Genomic DNA, 16,760 nt, shown 5'->3' on the forward strand with positions numbered 1-16,760 from the left:
CCTCTGGCATGTACTGGCTCTGCTCAGTGAGAAACACAATTTGGTGTCCAGGCACTTTGGCAGATTCGACCAGGTAGTTCAGACTATTTTTTGTCTAGCTTAAAATTCAGCTGGACATGCTTGCAATGAGACATAATGCAAATGTATCGCTGCACTGAATGGGACGGGGAGAGGGCTGCTGGAAAGAAAGGGGCAGGGAAGGAGCAGAGAAAAGAAAGATTACTTGCCCTTCAGCTGGAGCAACACAGGAGCAGAATTAATGTGGTTCTGCATGTTGGGCAAAGGGAGTTCAGCCTTGAAAGAAAAACCCACCGCATATCTAAAGAATGTAAACAGGATTCCTGGTCCCTTGACAGAGAATAACCATGGGGAGACAAGGCGTTTCTTCGTGCATTACTCAGCACGCAAATATGTTCCTAGCAAACCTATTCCCGATAGATCACCAGCACCACAAGCAATCAGTAGAGGACCTGCAAATCAGCAACAGTCGCTTGCTGTAACGCATTAATTGTGCTGTTATTACTGTACAACCTCAGCAGGCTCCCTGCGTGAGCCCAGCCGTGAGCCCCTCTCCCACGCACGGGCATCTCCTTCAGATCCCCATCCACGAGGCATTTTCTCTCCCGCTCATGCCCTCCACTAGCTGCAACAGAGCTCAAGGGGTGTCACAGAAATATGGGACATTAACTGAGGATGTGCTTTAAAAGTAGAAAATGTCATCACCCAAAATAGGTGGCTTCTCTATTTTTTCCTAGTCGTGTAATGTGATTATAGAAAGGCCATCTACGTGAGCAGCTATACTCAGTATATTAAAAACTCGTCTGCAGTGAAGATTCAAAACAAATGGTCTTTTCTTTTTCAAGAGGATAGAGGGGAGTATTGAGCTATTTACTTTCTTTTGGAAGAGTGATTTCTGTTTATCTGGATATGGTTATACATAAGTTCAATTCTCTACAGCCCCCTTCAATATCAAAGATTGTTTTATTTATCAAAAAATTAAAAGGCTCAAGCTGTGCATTTTGTATCCAGATAATTTCCCCCACCCCCAAATTTAGTATTTGTGAGATTGAGAGATCCCTAATGAATAGAATTATCTTGCACTTACATGGTTCATTCCATTGTAGGCTTTATAAATATTTTATTAAGCTCACATTTTGAGAGGCACTAGATACACTGAGAGAGAGATTAAAACCATGTTAGCCATGGCTTCTTGTAAAACCAGAGTGAAAGGGGAATCACCTCTGCCCCACTTGTCCACTGCGGCTTCTCTTTCAGGAAAAACAAAAACAGTAAATACTGAGCAAAGCCCAGCTCCTCTTTGCCGGAGGGTTTAAGTACATGAAAATACGGGGTGAGATGAGGCTGGGAGTCAACGCTGAAGACAGGAGATCACATGCTAAACAAACGAGGAAAGGAACAAATAGAAAACACGAGATTCACTGAACTGCAAAGAGGCAAGGTGTTCAGTCACTTACTGTGCAAGCAGTAACGAAATACAACCTGTATTAATGCAGATTTCCATAGATGCTTCATTTACACACCAATATGAAGCGTGAGTTTAAATCAGTAGTGGTTTCAGAAAAGGTAGATGCCTGGCGAGTGAATAGCCTTGGTCTCCTATACCACACGACCTGTGAGGAGGATTGCACACACGTGCGTGTGCCACAGGAGGAAAGAGAAGACAGCACAATGCTGATGTGTCTGTTAGTTTTACAAAGTGCCAGAGATGGACTCAACGCCCTGATCCTCAAGCACCCCACACAGAAAAGCTAAACCAAGAATTACTCCCTGGCTCTGCTGATCAGAGTTACTGTGCAGTCTTCCTGCTCCGTATCTTTCTTACCCACATAACCGCAGAACACTTACAACTTTGCATTAGATAAGGGAACATATATAAGGGAACATGCAATCAATTTAACCTCCTCTCATAATCCCACCTAGTGCTGTTCCACCAGACCTTACTCGGCCTCTGAGGAAATCGTGACTTAGGGGTTTAAAAGCCTGCGATCCAGATCTGACTGATGGAAACAGGGCACACAAGTGGCCTTTTTGTTCACTTATCAATAGACAGAACAGCAGTGCCCAGTCATCTTTGTACCCTTCATACAACCTGTACTGCAGTCCTGTCAGCTGAGAAACCTCAGAACAGCACGGCTTACGAAAGGCTCAAAATAATCAGAGAGCTCTGAGCTATATTGTCTTTGTGAGTGATTAAGGAAAAGAGTGACTTTCTGGCGGAAAAAAAAAGTCAAGAAACAAAGGAATAACTGTCTGTTCTTTCTCTTAGACCATGCTCAGCAACATCAGGCTTCAATCTATCTTTAAATTTGCCATTACAGCTTGACTGAATTATGAAATCAGCTTTCCTAACCAGTTCCCTCACTCTTCTTGGCAACTGAAACAAGTCATCTTCCATTAGTATCTCCCTGTCGTATGGTGCTAGTGTAGCATGCACCCTCTGCATTCAACTACAGCAAAGATGCTGAGGCTTCTTCACCTTCCTTCAGCATTTCAATAGACAGCATAATGATACAAGAGCTTTCTTCTCTAATGCCCTCATGCTTTTCAGCAAGTAGTTTGAGCCCTAAGTATCTTAACATTTCAAGAAGTTAATTGTCTCAAAGCATGCACTTTCCCTTAGAATACTATTACACTATTAAAATAGCAGTCCAAATATTTACTTATATTTTTAATAGATATTACTGGTGAAAATAGCCTTATTTGTTCCAGAGTTGGTTAGTTGCCTTCTTTACAAAAACTCTAGCTTCACGATGTCTTTTAGTATAAGAAAAAGTGAAGGCTGCAGGCAAAATGAGGACTACCTAAAAAAATTCTGTGCTATGAATAATTGAAGAGTTTGAGGCACATACCACAGCATTTTGAAAATTGGGTTTGGTGGTTTTTTTTCCTGCAGTTCATTCATATCAAGATGTTTTAAATACCATTAATGAGGCATTACAACAACCCTTGACTAGAAGACTATTGCCAAAGGTACAGTCTTTAGAAAGGAATATGGCAAGCAAGTACAAAATGAGTTAATGGCAAAAGGCGGGGAGAAAAAAAAAAAAGACAGACTTGAATTCCCCTGACTTATGTACTGAACCAATTTTTTAAAGTTCTTCACTTTCTAAATTTCATGAGAGTAAACACATTTTGAAAAATATGCAATAGTCCTCAGTTTGACATATTTCGTTTTTCCAATTAATTTTTTTGACTCATGTGAGTAATTTACTTACTCACTGATTATGCTTTTTATAGCACTTTTAATTAACAGACTTAATCTTTATTATTTTAATCTCTTAATCTATCTAGAGAAAAAAATCTCAAGGTGACTATTTAAAATGACCACTGCATGAACTGATGCCACTGTGGAAGATGTTTAATTCACCTCAGCTACTCCCAGGGGTCCTACCAGACAGCTAGACATTATTGAGACAGTTCAGAGTCAAAAGGAAAAGTACCAACAGGATTGTTTTGGGGGTCCTTTGACAAAGCAAAATTTGCAATATTAATTTAAACAAATCTGTTTTATTTAACTTCTCCTCCCTTTTGGAAAGGCCCTGTGAATGAAGGGTGGGGCATATGAAAAACTTGATTTTGTATTTGTTAGTGGATATCTACTGGCCACCACGAAGGAGAAATATCCAACTATAAGTGATTATGGGAGGTCCATTGCCTACAGCAGCGGTACAATTTGCATTTAGGGATCTGTTACGTTTATGTCAGGAAAGAACAAAAGAGAAACCCAAACTTTCAAAATCTGTATCAAGCCATAACCTACTAGACTTGAACTAATTACTCAAGTGTGATCACCAATCACATCTGTTTTAAAGGAGCATCATAGAGGGCAAGACCTAGGAGCAATTGCTTTATTAACTCTGTAGTAGCAGCCTCTACCCAACAAAAACGCTTTGAGCTGGAAAACAATGCACCTTCTTGGACATCACACAGCTAAAGAAGAAATGCTATCTAAAAAAAAAATTATTTGCTTTCAGGTGTGAAACTGTCAGTAGCACCATCACCCTTCACCATTCTGTAAGTGCTCTAACTAGCAGGAGGGAAACCTCTCCTGGAAACTCCCAAAGCAGTGATCCCTCTTCAGGTTCTTCGAAGAATCCATTGATTTTTCAACCACTTCTGTACTATGATGCACTTGTGGGGAGGGTACGTACCTCTTGCATCATCCTATTCAGCAGTTAGAAACCAACAGCACAAATTAAGTATAAGAGGAAAAAATCTGTCGGTGAGTCCAGGTCAGTCAAGGATGAAGCATTTCATTTTGCCAACATGTGATATATAACTGCCTGTGCTTGCCTCAACATTTCCCTTCCCCTGATCTGCATAGCAAAGAACAATATGGAAATTGCTTACTTCCAAGGTATTCTGAAGGCCTGTCTCATTCCCCTAATAGTGTAGAATGACAGGGTTGATAAGCATATTCTTTTTCTCAGGATGGATCATCTTGAAACAGGCATGGAAAATTATATACATCTTTACTAGATTAGAGTTTTAGAGCAGTATGGGAATTTTTGCAAAGCCCAGGAGAAATAATGAGAAGATAACAATTCCAAGCCTATTACTGCCACATCAACAGAAGCAGGTCTACCAGCAAAGAGATCTGGCAAACCCTTCATGGAAGAGTCACAGCAGCTGCTGTGTACTTCACGCATTGTATTGTTGACAGAATACAATGTGGACAACAGCAAAAAGAACAGCTAAGCCCACACAGGCAAATTTATGAACATTAGTAGTTTGTGCATTTGTGTTGATATATGCTACAAAAAGGACAAAACTGACTGAATTTTCACTAACAAGCAGGACACGCTCCACCGGTACTCAACAGGCTCCATCCAAAGCAAATCAGGTAACACTAGGCAGACGAAAAACAGCATACCTGCACCAGCTGCAGCACCAGCTCTCTAGTTTTCAAAATGCCAGCCTGTCCTCTCTTTCCTACATCTTTTCCACCTGCAGGTGCTTACAAAGCTGCCTGCAGCATGTGCTTTGCAACCTCCCGATGCACACTGGTGCTCCCGATGCTCCTCCTCCACGCTGCATAGAAGCAATAAGGAGCTAACAACACCAGCGGAGAGTTTTTCTTTCGCAGACGATTGTAGAAGTCTGCACAGCTAAAGGCTCTTGGTATTAACAGTACCATCCTCTCTTAAAACAACTCTTTAAGCTACTTTCTGCTTTTGCAAATGGGTACAATAGCCCCTAAGTGCAAATGCTGCACAGCCATGCCTGGTAGGGATTTGCCATTGCACCAGCTCACAGAAGTAAAGGAAGTCAAGCAACAAGCACACACGTAGGAAGGAAGAGCCAGAAATGGTACACCAGATGCTCTAGATGGGTTGCCAGCTAGGTTGTGTATTCACTGCAGAGTTCAACCCAGCTGCTGACGAGATCAACTTCCTATGCTCATCTGACACGAAGGCAACAAATGCACCTAACATACAGATTTCTAGAATTTTCCAATGTTCATCCTTGTTTACCAGTAGGTAGTTTTAAGCAGTAGGCCCGATTAGCTAGTTGCACAGGAGAAAAACTAAAATTAATCTAAATACTATGGCTACCATCAGTTTTAGATGTAAATTTAATATGTGTGCGTTTTCATTTGAAAACAGTTGACAATACCAATGCCTCTGCCCTCGAGGCCAGGTGCTGCAATAAAACAAAAACAGGACTGGGAAGGGGAGAACTGTGCCCACCCTAACTTCGCCAGCCTGCCTCAGAAGATGGTGGGTTACATTCAAGACACTGAAATCTTATGAACTAAGCCATCTCATCCGATAAGCAAGCTACACAAATGCTACAAGCATCAAGATGGTGCTTTCTCCCCTCCCCGCACTAGAAGTGCTTCCAGCACTTTGTCTCTTTGCTCTTTCCCTTGTGGCTCCACCGCCTGAGCCAGAACAGTCGCCTACCGGGATGCAGGATCTAACATGGCAGGAATGCTGATTGACAGGTCTGCAAGTGGACTGGAGGAGCCAGGAAAGCTGGTCTGCTGTCAGTTTTTCCTAAACATACTTAACTCTTGGAGAGGAGTATTCCAACAGACTGAGCAAGAAAGCAGACAAAGATAAAAAATAAAAGAAAAAATAAGAAAGTATATATTTATCAAGATGGCATCTATGGACCATTCAGCCAATAAGCTGCAACACTTCAGGTCCCCTGATTATCATGCTCTTAATTGAAAAGAAAAATCTTTTTCACCATCAGGTTCCCTGCTATATGTTATCTCATACATAGCTGCTAAAAAATAGTAACACTTGTATGGGTTACAACCAAAAAAAATGTATTCTAAATATATACGCCCTTCATAGGAAGACTGCCAATTCTGAAAATTCATGAAGAATGAAAATTTCACAAAGCTTTATTAAAACTTTTTCAGCTGTAATTTCATATCTGTCTATATTAACCCATCCACAATATGTTAAAATGACATGTTTAGGACTGCTGAGCATTTACATGAGTCTGCAACAATAATTTTGAAAAGCAGAAGGATTAGTTCAAACATCTCAGGGCTTAAATGCTAACAGTTATGTAAATATACAGGGAATTCTATTTTCCTCTGAATTGCAAGTGAGCAACCAAAAACCAAGTTGCTGAATAATGAAAGAAATGGGACTGTCTGTTTCCAATCTGAGAGAGAAAAGATCAACGCAAACACATGGCAATTACAACTTTTAGCATCTCTCTCTGAATGGCTGGGTAGGCATTATAAAGCATCGCAACTGCAGCTATTCAACAAGCCTTCCTGAGGGAAAGAGGGGAGAAATGCTAATCGCCTCCTAGAAATCAGCCATGTGACGTGTGCCTCCAGTTAAGCTGGGTTCACTAAATGATCCAGCATCCTTTGAGGATACACTGCTCAATGTGTCACACATGACAGAAGCAGCCTTCTCTGCTCACACCACAGCCAAATACTTCTGACACACTTGCACATACTTCCCTTTAACCTGTTATCACAATTTTAGCACAGCTCTAATACCTGCCCTGACGACTGCCCTTAGCACAGCAGGAAGGTATCATAAGCCTAATCTGAAAGGGGTCGCTTCTTACTAACTTAAGTAATAGGAAGATTTTAGGAATTTTTTTAACAGGAATTCTTGTCAAGGATTTCACAGGAGAGGTATAGGAGCCTTATAAACTGACCAGCAAACAGAGACTACAAATCGAAAAGTCCCCAGATTTAAAACAGCTTGAAGCTTTGAAAGCTGGACCCATGGGGGAGAGTGGAGAGGGGGCGGCCTGCAACCTACAGATTTTGCTGGTACTTGTTCATATCACAAAAAGAGAACAATGGATCATGTATGAATAAAGCCTCATCACTGCTCAGCTGTGAGGAACAGGTTAAGAAAACGGGTCAGCTCCCTGGGGCTGGCTACAAGGCAGGAGCTGGCCGGCCCCCTCAGAAGGCCGTGCCTGGGCCCTGGCTCCATGAGGGTGCCACCATCCCATGCTGGGTGCTACCGCAGGGCCCTGGGGCCGGGCCAGGCGTGTGAACAGGCTGTCACCTCAGCCCGGCAGGCCCGCTCCCGGGACCTCTGACCCTTGCTGAGCACAAAATCCTTTTGTATTTTGGTTTGCATTGACAAAAATATCCAGGAGAAACAGCCTACACCCTGAAAATGCAGCTTCCTTCAGCGTACCCTGAAGAGTCCTTGGTGTCAGGACAAACCAATTGCATGTGTTATGGGAAGACTGTTACTTTGGCTTTTTCCCCTGAACACTGAAAAAATGTGTTTGATTTTAAAGCACATACACTTACAAATAGTGAGGGAATCAGCTACAAAGAGACCACACAAGCTGTTCCAGCCTTCCACAGAAGTCTGTGTTGTGTTTTTTTTTTTTAAAGCGTAAATACACAGCCACCTCTTCAGTTTGCCCTTTCATCTCTCTGAAACAGTTCTTAACACACACACCCTTCATTTCCTAACTAGCTGATCATATACAAGGTTTGGTTTTGTAGTTGGGAAATGCTAAAAAAAAGATAAAAGTAAAACACAACCTTGATCCTGAAAGAGAAGTCAGCAAGGACATTGTGGGCGTCTCCCGAGCCAGAGAGCTGGAAGAAAGCAGCCGGCACTGCCCCTGTGCTGCAACCTGATGTGGTTCACCAGGCGCTGGGATACAGCCATGTGCATGACACACAGGTTCCTCGGGGCTGGGCGAGGAGCACACAGGGCCACAAGCTGCGTGGGGTCCGACTGCATGGGCTGTGCGCTGCCAGCAAGGGGGACAAATGGGTGGATGCAGGGCGCTGAGGAAGGGTGGCTTTAGCCCCCACTGCAGTGCACCTGCCATGCTGCTGCTGCATTAACCCACCTGCAAGCACACATCTTTTCAGGAGGGCAGCACTGCGTTTCTTTCACAGGCTCGGAAGGGAAGAAAGGGTGAAAGCCTGGGGAAGAAAATGCAGGCAGATTTTTGTCTGACCCTGCTGCTAATCCCCCCAAATTGGTGAGGGTATATTGATAGGGCCATGCAAGGTACTGCTTCGCTCCCCAGACCAAGAACTGTGCTTTTAACAGTGTGTAATCTAGGTCTGTATGGGTGAACTGGCAATGCCTTGCTGTGGCGCTACATGAATTTTACCAGCTAATCACCTGTCTCAGAAAACAATGTAAAATGTCTCCAACCCAAAAAGTTATGACCATATGACAGAAGAGTCTCCTCCAAAAAACTAGTCAGGGTCGTTTTCTGTCCCTTCCTCCACTACAACAAAGATAACAACACAAGATTTTGGAACTATTAAAAAAAAAAAAAAAAAAAGGAGGAATCTTTATGCTAAATTCTTCAAGAAAAAAAAAAAAGCAAACATTCTTCTCAGACAAAACCTCAAATATTGCAACTCACACAAAAAAGCTTCTGCCATATATTTTTGGTGGTCAGCCACTGGCTTCCTTACCTACACTTTGTCATGAGTTGAAAATAAAAGCACTGATACTCACTGATTCGGCCTCTGTAGGAAATGAGGGCCAGAAGCTGCAGCCACAGCCAGGTAGGATACCTCCCCAATGTGGCATCCTGTGCTGTCAGCAGAACAGAGCAACTGCGAGCGCCCTGTCCATCAGAAGCCTCTGAGCTTCCAGACAGGATCAAACAAAATCGAGAATGTTCCATGAATGGTGGAAAACCCTGCCTTCCTCTTCAAAGAAATATGTCCTAGAGGTCTGGGTAAACCAGCACTATGTATAAATGAAGTTAGTGGTTTAACTGACAGAGCATCCATTACATAGACAAAAATATCTCTTTAATACTGTAAGAAATGTAATTTGATATTCTTTTATCTTATTAAAATAATACAAATTCTCTATGTACAGAAACCGTCAGCTCTAGAAGACGGAACTGAGCAGTATCCCCCATTTGTCTCCACTTGATCTGAAGGCTTGTTCTTACAGCTGGAAGGTTAAATTGTTCTGCAAGTCACTTCATTCTTCATCCTCTGGGGTAGGATGGCCAAAAAGGGCACCAATTTGTGCCAGCCAAGGGCATGCTTTTTCTGAACCAGACAGTTGATAAGGAACTGGGATGAAATCCCAAAATTCATTTCCCTTGGGCCTCTAAAGAACCATGAGATGCATTAACTTTCACCACGTAGCGATGAGGGAGAGGGAGAAAGAGAGAGATTTAGGGGGAAAAAATAGCCACTACACACCCAGGCCAAGGCTGGATTATGACCAGCAGTTCTGCAGGGATTGATTCCTACTTCTGTTCCCTGGCCTATGAACTACCTTTATTCGACTTATTCCAAAATCATTTAATATAAAGGAAACACGGTGAGGAAAATCAGCTGTTTTCAGTACTAACTGTTCTTCAGTACTAACTGTTCTTCTTTCATCTCCTGCCAAAGCATCTGTATGGCTAGACTTGCAAACAAACACACTTTTACTGTTCTTTGCATTAAAACACATTCTAGATATCATAAACCTCTACTAATACGTAAGCAAACATGACAAAACATAATGGAGCTGAAGCTAAGAGGATGGAAACAGATAAAAAGTTTAGAAATCTATACTAAGCCAGTACCACTCCCATGTGCTTTTTTTTTTTTTTTTTAACCCGTTTCCTTTGATTTAGGGTGTTTTGCATCCACTGCACACAGAAATCTATGAACAGAGAAGTGTTGCACTCCCTCAAGAAAAAAAAAGCACTTGTCCCAGAGCAAAAGCAGTCAGGGAGATTCTTAACTTGGTTAATACAAATATAAAATGGAAACAGCAGGACTCTAGCCTTTAAATATTTCATGGCCAAAGTAGCTGGCCAGAGAAAACTGCTCAGGCAACAGGGGAAAAACAGGTTGTGAACATAATTTTACTGCATCAGTGAAACTCTAGGCTGACGGTTCCTCAGAAAGGTGAAATGGAAAGTTTAGCTTTTAAGGTCTCCTCCCCACAAAAGGGCCAGGATATTCATCAGGAAGCAGGAAACTATAATGCTCAATACACCCTGCCACACAATACACAATGCTCTAGCAGTAATGATGTCCACTTTCAGCTTACCTGTTTTATGCACTGCAGCCGGTCATTGGTCTGCTGTATGTGCCTGTCCATAGAGTTCATTTTGATTGTCTCCACTTGGCTTCTACCTGAAAGCCATTAAAATCCCTCAATCTGCAAGACAAAAAGGACAATAAAGATCACTCAGCACAATCTGTGCACTTCTATCAGCTCTACAGCAAGTGTGACCCTAAGATCTACTGGAGATTTAACCTTCCAGGTGATCCTGTGCAGACAAGGCCCCTGTTACAGAACTGCAACACAAATGGCACTAAAGCAATGCAGCAAGGCTGCCCGCAAGAAACTCCTGATTACGCTGCAAGATGAAAATAGCAATAACAACAATAATAATGATGATAATAATGACAGTCTAGGTTTTGCAAGGCCAAAAATATGGGGATTCTTCCTCATTTTCCGCTAGGAGAAAACACCTCCCATAAATACTAAATGAATCAGGTACAAGTATTATAAGGCTAAAAGGAACACAAAACATGTCTTTTCTTTTTTCTTAAATAATATGCAGGCTCTGGATTTGTATACTGTAAAAAAAAAAAAAAAAAAAGCAACAGGTACGCTTCGGACTGTCCTGTGATATTAAATCTAGTAGATCAATTTAACGACCCTGTGAAATGGCTGCGGCAACAGCGAGCCAGGGACTGGGATTCATGACTCAGTCAAGCCTCCCAGCAGGACCCCGTGTCTGAGAGAGAGGGGCTGGGTCTCCCACTAAGGGGCTGAGCAGCTCCTGCCTCCTGAAAAAACGGGTCTCCTATCTGTAGCTGAACAAGCTACTTGCTACTTCTGAATAAACATGTCCTCTGTTCTTCAGTCCCATCTCTACAAAGCTGCGCAGCCTGAGGCAAATTAAAGCTTCTCTATGACTTTAAAAAACAAACAAACTAGAAAATGGAAATGAAGGCTCAGAGTGGCATTAGGAGTCTGAATTTGTGTTGCTACAGCTGTAGGAAATCGTCAGATGAGCAATGGCAAGGAGTTCGGAGGATCTGCAAAGCACACCCGCGGTCCCCCGGGCCCCAGCTGTGCTCATCGTGCCGGCCTGCGGGCGGTACAGGCCGTCGGGACCGGCCCTGTCAGCATAGCCACCAGTGCTTCTCCTGAGCCAGGTGCCTCACCACGCCGTGTCACACCTCACACGTGGGGATAACGGGGTAATACTGTGTGCCTGCAGCTGGGAGCAATACCTGACGGCAGGGAGGACGCCGGGCTGTGGGCATCACGCCGAGCACCTCACCCTTGGCCCAGGGCTCAGCTCTGCCACCCTGGAGGTAGGGATGGATGAAATCCCACTCAAGTTTGGACCAGGAGCAATGCACAGAAACACAGGCGAGTGTAAGTGAGCGCCCTTGCCGCCTCTTCCCTCCCAGGCCTTCATCTGTCTTTTTCTATAGCAGTTCAACAGCAGATCATACAGAGAAAAACCAACAACTAATCACCAGTGTCAGTCCATAATTCATATTACCAACCCCTCTGCACTGTAACTTCCATTTATTTATGTTTTAGGCAGAATCGCATGGGACTCCAGCCTGCACTTAATAAGCTGAGCAGATTTAAGTGCTTTTTCCTAGAACTCACTTCTCAGTGAGGGGCACAGAGATGCTTCGCACATACATATGTATACTCGCCTGTTTCAATCACTTTCCTGGCATCTATAATGGAAATGAAACCATAAATATTGCACACTGGAACATGAAACCAGGCTTTGCCTACAAATGCCCACATCCCTGTACTGCCACAGTCCAACCATCCTCCTGCTCAAGAACGAGCCGTGGGCACTGATTCACAAATCCTCATCCAAACCCTCTATTGATGTACAACTCTGTGCTAGCACAAGCAGGGTGCTGGGCTCACACGGGAACCATTCCCTCGCGAGCCTCTCCAAGGACACCAAGCAGTTTTGTTATTCAGAGGGCTGGCCACAGCTCTCCTCTGAGAAGACAGTGAATTTTCCAGGTCCCTGTCGTGTCGGAGATGCTGGCCACTGCCACCTCTTGTGACGCAGCATCTCCTGACAGCAAGCGCCTGTGGCACCCACCGCAGGAGGTTCCTGCTGGGAGACATGGCTGGTACTTGCACGGCTGCCACGGCCAGGCAGCCTGCGCGGCACGGCATCCCACGCACCCCACGTTTCTGAGCCTCACTGATAACGCTCCTCCATGGCTCCTGCTGGATTAGACTCAGGGAAAGAAATCTTCTCTGCTAGACAGCTAAATGAGATCTCACAACAGCAGCTCAGGCTCCTCATCTCCCCACTCCAGAGACAAGAGGGTTCAGCAAAGCACTCCTGTCAATAAATTGTAATACTTAGGAAACGGTAAAGGCTGTTTCACATACCGCTATTATCGTTTGATTATGCCACTGCCACCTTCTCCATAGCAAACACCATCCAAAGGTTCTTTAGTAAATGTAAATTGATATATTTTATTAAAACCAAGTAAGACAGTCTTATCTGCCTGTATATACCCAAACAAACCTCAGCAGTCGTGAAGTTTAATCTCTCAGTGGACAGCAGAGGTATTTATCAAGAGATAAGCTAGCCCAGACATGACACCACTTCAGCAGTGATCCATCTTACAAGCTGGGACACATTATCTGCATTTTAATTGACCATCAGGACAGATGGAGGAGAGCATGTTGAAAACAAACATGTACACATGCACATAGGATTTTTGGTGAAATATTTGAAGAAATGCAAACTGAAGCTATTTTTTTTCTTCTAATAAACAAGTCGGGGTACTTGTGCTTAATGAACCAACAAGCAAAATACCATATTTCTGGTTGACTTTGTAACGCAATTTTTGTATTTTTTTGGCATCATCAATATAAACTCCTCACTAACATGCAGCCACATAAAGAAACAGGGAGCCAAGTTGAAAAGAGCATCTATCCCACGCAACAGATACATCGCCGTACTCTACACTGCCAGAAAACACAATTCTCAAGTAAAGCCAGATACAGCAGTGCTCAGAGATGGGGCTAATCACATCAGGAGCTGCCTCTGGAGTTCCCGGCAAAATACTTTGGGGCTGGGAGACTGCAGAGAGATTTTACACAAAGAAATGATCGTAACTTGCCTTTGTGTACTGTCACTCACGCCAAGAATCTTATGCACTGATTCATGGACTGTATGTAAAATAATACCCCAATTCTGCGCCTTCTAGTTAACCGTAAGCAAAAATGAGGCTTGCTGTTAGCTACCTGAATGGCAGCCTGCCCTTGTATTTGTCCAAATTTTCACGTCTCCCACACGCAGAGGTTTCCTGAAGGCTGTTTGTGGAGGGGCAGGGTACAGACTGTCAAACAAGCTCACCTGGTGGCCAAGGGGAGCCCCCGTTCTCCTCCAGACAGGTCACTCAGTATCTTTTGTAAGCTGATCAAATCCAGCCTTGAAAATAGTTCTTCTTTCAACACCCGGTAGCTCCCACTGAAAAGCGCTCTCTGACTCACCCTTCCCTTGGCAGACTGAAGCGTTTCACTTCCATCCCACCGTGCACTTCTCACACCATTTGTGCTCTCTGGCTGTGCCTCCTCCCCTGCCCCGGCCCCGTGCTGCCAGGCAGCCCCCATCCCTCCCCAGCCCAGTTTATCTGCCCTCTTCTCCTAAAGAGACACCGCTGCTCCCTCCATGCCCCTGGCCAGGGCACGTTGGTTTGAACCAAACAGCCCAAGCTGTAGGTAGGAGGGCTCACCTCACACAACGACACGAAGGCTTACTCTGCATTTAGAGGATCCCTCCTCATACACTCCAGACTCATTTTTACCTCTCTCTCAGAGGCATCACTGGTGCATCAAATAGGAAAATCCTTACAGTGACCATACTGGGCCTAAGTCATTTTTGCTATAATAAAAGCGGAGCTCATTAGTGGGAAACCATTATTATCTGGAAATTATTCTTTCATAGACCTCAGCTAGAATTAAAAGATTAAACCTGGAAAGTGAAAATTATCGTATGGATCTTAAGTTTTACCATGGCAGAATAAGTGTTTTGACACCGGATCATTTTGCCTGAAAGAAAAATATCAGCACAATTACATTTCCAGTAGCTACACCTACTACAGCGATACGACCGCACACCGGTCCAGATCCCCATGGGCACATCCACATCCTGAAATTTCCAAAGTGCCTTTTCCGCTGATCTCATACTGTTTTGAAAGTAGCAGCAAGATCACCTTACTCGAAAATAATGGTGCTCAAGATACAGAAAGGCCGGCAGGGCAGAGTAAGAGCAGACTGGCACTCAGCTAAGTGCCGAGCGCTTATCAGGTCACGAGTGAAAATGACTTTGCCGGCTCTTCTGCTCACCCCTGGTGCATCGGCGTTAGAAAGCATGCAAAGATTCAGACACAGCAAGCGGCTCGAGGGACAGCAGGGGATGTTGCTGATCGGGATTAAAGGCTCTGACAGAACGGGATAGAGGAGGGAATTGTACGGGGTGCTTCCTAACAAATCCCCTCTGTTTCGTGCACACATTAGCCAGAAAGGTCGTCCGCTACTGTTTTATATGCTAACTCCATCCGAAAGGATAAACAAAAAAGAAGTGTTCCCAGCACCTTCTGGTTATTCAGCAATAAAAAGCCCCATTCTTCTGCTGTCTTTTCTGAGGGAAAGACCCAATTTCCCTCGCTCTTAAAAAAAAAAAAAAAAAAAAAAAAAAGTGAATTATTCTTTGCCTTCCTTCTTCCCTCCCCTCTAGCATGTGAGTTTATAGCCCTAGGCAGTAATTAAAGAGCCCTCATTTACATATTTATGATGTCTCAAAAATGGAGAATGTGTTTTTTTAAAGGAACAGATGTATCGACCTGTTAGACATTTTTTTTTAACCCTAAGTGTATGGAATCCTTTTTTTTTTTTTTTTCGTCAAACCATTACTACAAAGCACTCTCCAATATTAAAGAAGAATGAAATCATGTAGTGGCTGAAAGGGAATTTCACAAGCTTCTGCTACACTGTGTTGGCTGAAATTTCAAGCTACAGCTTGGCAAATACTCTGTCAGAAACTGGACTTCCAGTAACACATCTGTGAAGAGCAATTTAGTAAAACATGTTCTCTACCAGTCCTTCAAAAAAAAAAATCCAACATTTCAGCACTGTTTCGAAGTGCTGATGTTACAGAAAACATAACTCAACTTGAAAGTAAATACGATTTTAGTTCTGGGTTTGGATGCTCCGAGGAACACACCTGACAATGAGCAGCAGTGAGGCTGCTCCCCCTCTCGCCTGCCCCTTGCTTTCCTCCGTCCTGTGAAGCAGAGGAGTTGGCAGACGACTTGTCACCTGCCATCCTTAGCCAGTGTGCAACTTCTTGACAAATCGAGATCTTAGTGAACAAGCTTAGCAAATCCTTGCCACCACGAAGCCATTTTGAGACTGGTGGACAGCCCACTTGGAAAGCCAAGAACATGCTAGTGCGTCTGGTGGTTAATAAACCATATGCCACTGGGCTACTTAAAGGCGTATGTCATTAAGTGACAGCTGACTGCAATCCCTTTGATGCATCACGGGCTACTTTTAGATTTGGAAAGAGCGAGACGAACCAAGCGTTCGCTATGAAAAACAATTCCCAAAATAGTCCTTTTAAAAGTATAGAGGAACTACAAAGAGTAAAAGCAAAAGGAAACAAACACGTGAGTTCATTTTGTGCCTTGTATTGATTTTTCCCTTTCAGAGAGGCAAGGGAAGACCTTCTGCAGGAGATGTGCTGGGCAGGGAGCGCGGCGGCGGTGGCCAAGCACCCCGGCACCAAGGAACAGCACCGAGTGACCGGGTTTCAATTTCTACGCGGGTCAAGCACATTGGCAGCCACCCTGTGATTAACAGGATCTCATTCGAAGCCATGTGGAACCACTCGAGGAAAGAGGAGCAAGAAAATAGGAAAAAAAAGGTTGCAGGGGGAGGCCGGGGGCGGCCAGGGGCCGGAGCCCCGCGTCCTGCCGGCAGGGGGCGACAGCGGCCGCGACACCGCCCGGGCGGGCGGGGGCCATGTCGCGACCCCCTGAACCCCCCCGTGAATGCGATAAGCCAAAAAATCACCACAAAATGGGCAGCCCCCCCGCTGCCGAGCTGCCACGCCGCCCGCCACACTGGCACGGGCACCCCGTCACGCCTCACGGCGCAGGGAGCGGCCTCGGCGGAGCCGCGTTTGCAAAGAGCCTCCGAAATGCTCGCTTCCTTCCAGGGATTAAACCGCAAAAAGTTTAGTGTTTATCCGTGACGACTGCTTTATTTCCCCTGCCAGAC

At 44.3% G+C, this 16,760-nt stretch overlaps 1 protein-coding gene across 16 annotated transcripts in view; it reads right to left on the bottom strand.

Annotated features, from left to right (window-relative positions):
- The window catches only part of ZMIZ1 (zinc finger MIZ-type containing 1), a 345,842-nt gene that overhangs the window by 149,096 nt on the left and 179,986 nt on the right, over positions 1-16,760 (bottom strand). For all 16 annotated transcript variants that reach the window (XM_072039497.1, XM_038181594.2, XM_072039495.1 and 13 more), the window contains one exon: positions 10,509-10,619. In XM_072039497.1, the coding sequence (XP_071895598.1) occupies positions 10,509-10,568 (60 nt within the window). In that variant the 5' untranslated portion in view covers positions 10,569-10,619. The remainder of the gene's footprint in view (positions 1-10,508; positions 10,620-16,760) is intronic.

The sequence above is a fragment of the Anas platyrhynchos genome, chromosome 6, assembly GCF_047663525.1.
Source record: "Anas platyrhynchos isolate ZD024472 breed Pekin duck chromosome 6, IASCAAS_PekinDuck_T2T, whole genome shotgun sequence".
In the NCBI taxonomy this organism is placed as follows: Eukaryota; Metazoa; Chordata; class Aves; order Anseriformes; family Anatidae; genus Anas; species Anas platyrhynchos.